The 7,557-nt window shown below is 35.6% G+C and overlaps 1 protein-coding gene across 1 annotated transcript in view; it reads right to left on the bottom strand.

The window, feature by feature from the left end:
- Positions 1 to 7,557, bottom strand: part of LOC129275676 (uncharacterized) — a 45,404-nt gene that overhangs the window by 4,019 nt on the left and 33,828 nt on the right. The window contains exons 2-3 of the mRNA XM_054912176.2: positions 951 to 1,930; positions 348 to 558 (exon numbers count right to left, since the gene is read on the bottom strand). Coding sequence (XP_054768151.2) covers positions 348 to 558; positions 951 to 1,712 — 973 coding nt within the window. The 5' untranslated portion in view covers positions 1,713 to 1,930. The remainder of the gene's footprint in view (positions 1 to 347; positions 559 to 950; positions 1,931 to 7,557) is intronic.

The raw sequence follows: 7,557 nt of genomic DNA, 5'->3' as shown, positions 1-7,557 counted from the left end.
TGTCCACACAACTATTGGTTAAAATCTGCCCAAAGTGGGTAATAAAAACTAATAATTGGGTAATAAATTTGCTCATATGAATGATGATTGCCCAGAATATACTGCATATATTTTTTTACCAACAAACATTATCCAACACAGTGGACAGTAAGTTGCCCAACATTTTAAGTGTGTACCATGACTAGGTCTGTCACTACTTTCCGGTTTCCCTCATTTCCCTTCCCTTTTTCTTCCGCTTTCTAAAATTATTTTCTTTCGCTCCACACAACCCCATTTCACCTTCTTTCAGGTGAGATGCCCCGATTAATTTTCCCTCTAACGTTAAAGCCACCAGCAAACTGCTTTACCGTTCAAACTAGGTCTCGCTGGTGTGACATGGGTGCAGCCGCAGCTCTCGCCGATATATCGGAAGAACCTCACGTAAACCTTTTTGTATCGGTTACACAGGAGAACAAGGAGAGGTGGGTGAAGAAAGGCCGATACTACGCTACACCACGATATCGTAACCGACATCCAATACGAGGGGACGTCCTCCGTGAAGGCAATAATGTTGATAACCTGCAGCGTGATTTGAAATGGAAAAGAAACAGTGTCGTCATGTGAGTTCGTGTTTAGCCCCAGGAGAGGGTAAAAACACCCTGTGCTGTACTGATTACATTATGCAATGGAAATACAACAAATGGCTGACTTTTAACTTTTACGTTGCCCAACCCAGGAAAGAATCGGATTACTTATGAAAGGTTTACTATATATCTTTCTTTTTAAACTAAATATTTCCATTCCACGTTTGATTGATGTCTTTCTACATGTAGTTTCTTTATTCACCCCGTTTTAGGGTATATTGTTATTCATAAATAACATTATGACCAAATGTGTACACTGTAAAAATATATTGTGTAAAATTAGCTTTCATTTAAATGGAATCATAGAAAGAGTAATAAGGCACTCACCACAAAAGGCAATCCATTAATACAGAAATATAACACGACCACTGTCGACACGAGGTAGTAAATCTGTTTGTTCTGTGAGTCCCTTGACCCAACCACCGCCGATGTCCTCTCACCCGTTTCGCTCTCGATGACGATATGAGGGATAGTGTCTTTGGGATCGGACGATTCTTCAAGCAGAGGCCAAACGAACGCGACGTTGACCACGATGGTACATATACAACCAGTACTAATGATCACGCTACCTAGGATGATGATGACAATGCACATGGCGTAGCCGTACCCTGCGATGTTGAGAACCAAACTGCAGGTCTGGTTGACTTCCAGGTTGCTCCAGCTGATGAGTGGAATCGTCCCGATGGCCACACCGAAGAGCCACATGAAGACGGCGGTGCGGGCCGTCTGACGGGAGGAGTTATGGGAGCGGTACGAGCTCGGCCATTTCAGCGTCCAGACCCGATCTAGCGAGATGAAAGCGATGTTGACCGCGCCGACGATGCGGAAACTCATGACGCACCAGACTAAGAACTTGCATGAACCGTCCGACCACGGGGTCTTGGTGAAGGTGATGACTGCGTAGAGGAGGAGAGGTAGGAGCAAAGACAGGAGGTGACCGAGGGTGATGGAGAAGAGGAGGACATCGGGGCTCTTCCAACGTTTACGCGAAGATATGATGACGAGGGCGACAAGGTTCTCGACGGCGACCGCTGGGATCGTCACCAGCCACGCCATCGAGTTTGCCTCCATGTATCCGAACGTGGTCATTGTCGATTTTGTGCGATAAATCTTCGATCAAATTAAATCCGATCTACGATTCTGCTCCCTAAGATACATTATAATATATCTAGGAGACGTGAAGGCAAAGTCCGGAGGGATCATTTAAAGCACAGCGCAATCTGTCCCTTACTCCCTCTGTTCATTATCATCCGTCTTCGTATTTTTCCGGAATCGAATTATCTGGTAACATGGCACCATCTTCCGTTCTGTGATGTAAAAGAAGAGGGAAAAGGGAGAAAGGGTGAAAATAATTATGCCTATGCCGAGACGCATCGCAAGCTGTAAAAATATGTTTTTGCTTTATTCGTAATAACCTTCTTCTTTTGGCAAAATTTTTTTTTTAATCAAATTGGTTTAATCAGCTAGGGTTAAATGATTCCGAACAATACATTTGCGAGGCAAGGGGGCCAATATAGTTTTTTTTTTATCGAACACTGCCTCATTCCATAAAACACAATGAGCCACCTTTCAATAATAATGGTTAATCCGCTATGGTATATCCCATCAACTGTTTTAAAAAAATGCAATCACTTACCATTAATTGAATAAAAAATGTATTGAATTGATTATACTGATAGTGATGACGAGTATGAGAATAATGATGACGACAATAATTATGATAATTATAATGATAAATATGAAAAGAAATATGATGATGATGATAAGGTAGTATAGCAATTTCGATATTGAAAATATAGATGATAATGATAATACCATTATTGATATTGTTTAGATCATGTTATAATAATAAAAAATTAACATGACTGTAAAACAACAGCCATAGCCAAAACGATAATGATAAAACTCTAACACTTGAACAAGACTAATAATTCGGCGCCATCGCTCTACCGTGGCAGGTGTTAGCTCAGTGGGAAATTTCACAGCTTCGCTCGTCGTCCAAGTATAATATCAAAATCCAACTTAGTTCCTCCATCGTGGGGTAATTATACAAAACCTTGCATTATAGAACACTTAGCAACCCTACTAAAAGCGTTGGTTTGTCAAAAATCTCCATTTTGCACAGAACCTGAAAAGGGAAATAATAAACATTCTATGAATAATTTAGAACACCCTCTCGCGTTTGAACATGTTTATTCCAAAATTATCATTCTCGTGGTGATTGGCGATTGTTTTCCCGTCAACGGCCGTCATTAATGTCCATATCCCGCAGCGTAAATTATGTTCAGCTAACTAAATCTGGTTTTCTTCTCTATTTCCCCCGTCATTATTGTTGTTTTCCTAATTGTCCATGTTGTTTTTTCTGTTCACCTCCATCCATTCTCCTGTTCAAACCTATAATCAAGATTACTATAATATATATATCCAGAGGGGCAATTACACAAGCTCTGCTTCTTTTATTTATATATTTAGTTTTTATCTAATTATCTTTGAATTAACTTATTTGTTCAAGATATCTTAATGTCTAAATAGTAGTTACCTCATTTTCATTCTCAAGTGTCAATTGTAATCTGTAATTTGTGTAATTTTCTAAATATTTATTGAAACAACTATTTATGTATATATACTGACCATTTTCCTACGATATCAAATGTAATTGAAGATTTTCTAATGACGTTTATTCTGTTTTATAAATGTTAATTATTATTTTGAACATGCTGGAAATAAATAAATTAAAGCTGAACTAAAACTGAAACTTTTCTTTTGAATTTGTTGTGTCAATTATTATTTTTGTTCTTGCTCTTCTATGCTTGTAAATCGTAAATAAATCTGCCCTCAAATTGTACCTACCATAGGTAACAATAGCTAAAACAGTTAATTAGAATCATTCTTTCTATTGAAGGCGAAGTTACAATAATTTTGACCTGCCATCCTAAATCCAACATTATGTCGCCAGGATAAGTTCTCTATAAAATGCCAAATAGCAATTTGGTCTTTAAAATGTACATATTTTAATTTTTATCTGAAAGAATATTCTTTATATTATAAGAAATGTGAAGATGTTTATACAGACGCTTTTATAAATGAGCATTCAACTCAGCGATGATTTTAGCAACATTTGGGCGTCACGAACTGCAGCAAAATTACCACCAATTACTGGAAAAAAAATATTTCTATCGTATTTAATCGATCGGATGGGCTTATAGAGAAATAGATGTTCATCGCTTGGACAAGACAGAGCTACAATACCGTGTTATTATTATTATAAAAAAAACACACACAAACACTCTAGAAGAGTATTACACAATCAAATTTAATGCTAAAAGTCAATTTGTTCTACTTAGAGTATCTCGTGCTTACCACCGCTATTCTAAACGATTTTTTAATCAAAATTTGGAATTAACTCATGCCTGCATGCACCTAATAATTTGTATTTTATTGTACATAAACCTATCCAGGCAACCTCGACAATGTGTAGTCATCCATCATCTTTGAATTATATCTTTGTATGTATAATTTTTTTTGGTCCGTATTAGTTTTCTTGTCTGTTCACATATCCCGAATAAAAAATGTTTTAATAGTTCCTTTAATATATGATAATCAGCATTATTATTGTCTTTGTAAATCATACATTTTCATTATCATATCAATTATTCAACATCATGATTTTTTTATGATTATCTTCACAGCTGTCGTAAACTTTACCTTATTATAACATTCATCATCTTCATCATTACATCATCATCATCACCATTACCACCACAACCATCATCATCATCATCGACGTCATAAGCATCACCATCATCACTATCATTATTCACTATCATCATCAAAATCATCATCATCAAAATCATCATCATCACCATCATCACCATCGGCATCTTTAACATCGTCATCATCATCATGATTCTATGATGTGATCTTCTTGATTTTGCAAACCTTCTTTTGGGGGGAGGGGATACTTAAAAACACGTAACGATCTTTTTATAACCAAATGGATTTAATAATCATCACGTCATTCTTCATTATAGTTTTTCTTTGATATCTGACACGCTATCTTTTTTGTCAGTTGGAAGAAATTATCCTGCACCTTCAAATTTTAATTCCGGGGGGATGAGCAAATTCTGAAATTATTCCTTATGCTTTTATGTTCATATCAGAGTTCGATGAGAGAGTGATGATGAGTTAAAATATGCGTCAAAGGATTCCTTTGATCTGTTAAAAGCCTTTTACTATGTTAATTTATTCATTAAAAAAGATATATATAGGAAAATGAAAACTATCTTAGTATTTGCGAGATTTTTAAATCTTGAATATCGAACCTCTTGTTGAATTATTCATAACAGGCGCACTTAAACAGTTTGCTGTAAAATCGTGCGTCCTAAATATCACTATCATTGAGATTATCTTGTATTTTGCAGATATTTCATCCAAATCATAATGCGGGGAAATGTAAAAATACCCCAACGATTTTATATTTCATCAATAATTTCCCTTTATTAAATCCATTCAATATAAAAAATAAAAAAATATATAAAAACATAAACACAAAGATTAACTGGTACTTCATGGCAACGGTATAATTGAACCTTAATGCATGTGCAGTTTTCTATGAAGGCATATATCTCCGAACAGTGATACTGTATTCATCATCACATATAGGGTGGTGACATGGGGGGGGGGCAGGGGCGACCGCTCTCTATCATTTTTATTTAGTGAAGGAGGACGGAAAACGAGTAAGAAAAGGGAATAAAGGAGTATTAAACAAAAACTTTATGTCGTTCAACACAATGATTTATGTGAGAAAAATATAAAACTCACATTTAGATATTCTTGCGCACCCCCCCCCCCTCCCCCCGGCCTCACCCCTCATAATACACTGGCGCCCGCACTCCTAAGTAGGAATCGCATTCACAGTACAAATGCTGTTTAAAATGTGTATAAGTTATTATCAAACACGTGTTTAAAATCTTAAGCAACAACAAAAAAAGTATTTGATATTTAATCTTCAATAAATTAAGCATGGTTGTTTAAATTTGTTCAACAGCCACAGTGTAGTCCATAAAATAAACTACGTTGTATTAAAATTAAAACAGCGTTTTCACCCCTCTGGTTGTCGTCCAGGAGGGGTTTTCTTATATTACAGCTCTTTCTAAAAATGACTGTACTGCAAAATAAATGATGATGGAATAAGAATCAGTGTTCTGCACAATAATGTTAGACCCTATACGTATTGTCTCTCGACTTACATAAAAACGTCATTCTTATTATTAAAGCCCAAAGCATCGTTTCCATATAATTTAATTTCCATGCAGTCACACACCACTTTTTTTTCATTTAATCTACTGATACTTACATTGTGCCCCATTTATCTTTCTAATGTCAGATCAACTCCTTTAATGTTTCCTAAAGAATCTGTGCATTCGTGAGCAAAGCACGATTTTAGACTGACTTGGCCTTGTACTAGATGTACGCTGATGGGGCAATGTTATTGTCACTAAATCGATTCTCTGGCCATACAACCGTGAGTGATGGAGCTACTCCGGCAGTATGGCTGGCGACCAACGCCAAATGTCATTCCAACGCTTTCATTGAGGTTTGATTTACTAGGATGTTCATAAGAACAAAAATAATAATTTTGATTAGTTTTTAAAAGTTATATGTATTAATGTAGTTTTTATTCTGAATATTCCAGCGGTATTCTGTCCAAGGGATTGTTATCTACGCCATTACATAAATAAAGGAAAACCCGGACGATCTCAGGTTAGGGGTGAAGGTAGTTTATTACCGTGACCGAGTCAACCATAAAGTATGGAACGCCATACGAATCACAAACAATTAACACATAGTGGCGTGACCACTTTTTTTCCTTCCCGTGATTATTTAAGATTGTATACATTTATACAAGCAAATCCAAAAATTTCTACTGACAGCTAACTATCGAATTAAAACATAATACAGCTCTACACCTCAATGACAAAACAGGCATTTACTTTATAACAACAATCATTTCAATCTTACTTTTCCTTCAACAAGTACCAACTGAACTATCATCTTTAAAATGTAAATTAAAACACCTGCTAATGGAATAGCCTCTTGTGACATAAATATCTTTCAACTGACAACTGAAAATGCACATTGATAGGCAATACATGGTAACATACCTAAACTCTATACCTGGCTAAAACTTTTACACTATTACAACTTAAACAGTTTTCAGTTCAAAATTTCAATAAGACATACTACATAAACTAATATGCCAAGTAACAAGGTGCACAAACAATATCAACAAGCATGTTATTCGTTTAACAAAATGCATATACGCCTAGATTTCAAACAAAAGATAAATACATGTATGAGCAACTCAACAATCAAAATATACTATAAGTCACCATTTCTCTCCTTCTTCCCGAAAAGAAGAGATCTGCACACTCTACACAAGCTAGCATGTATACATGTATAAAAAAGCCTGTAGCAATACTTAAAAACATATGATAAACAATGTCCATACGATCAAATATCAATTCACTTAAAAAATAAAAGAAAAATCAAAAACAAACATACGCGTTCCAAAAAGGGGACACAAAGTAAGATAGGAAACAAACATCATTAACCAGGCAGAAAATAACTGCTGACTTCAGGGAACTGACTGGAGAAAAGCAATCAATATAACTATACTGTGTCTAAACGAAATTAATCACTACACTCCGCAAAGAGGGCACTATGCTATAAAACATGTAAAATACTGCATATGAAAAGGATAACAGGCACTGTCAACACCATCAACATATAACATCATCAAAGTCATGTCATAAATGCAAGTGTATAACAAAGGCATTGGGTAATAAAGGCAGAGAAAAAAGGCAATCCTATCAATTATATTCTCAGTAAAAAAACCATGATTAAAAAAAAACACAATGGTATCATCGTTATA

Source organism: Lytechinus pictus, chromosome 14 (genome assembly GCF_037042905.1).
Source record: "Lytechinus pictus isolate F3 Inbred chromosome 14, Lp3.0, whole genome shotgun sequence".
NCBI classification, from domain to species: Eukaryota; Metazoa; Echinodermata; class Echinoidea; order Temnopleuroida; family Toxopneustidae; genus Lytechinus; species Lytechinus pictus.
This window is presented reverse-complemented; position numbering and strand designations above follow the sequence as displayed.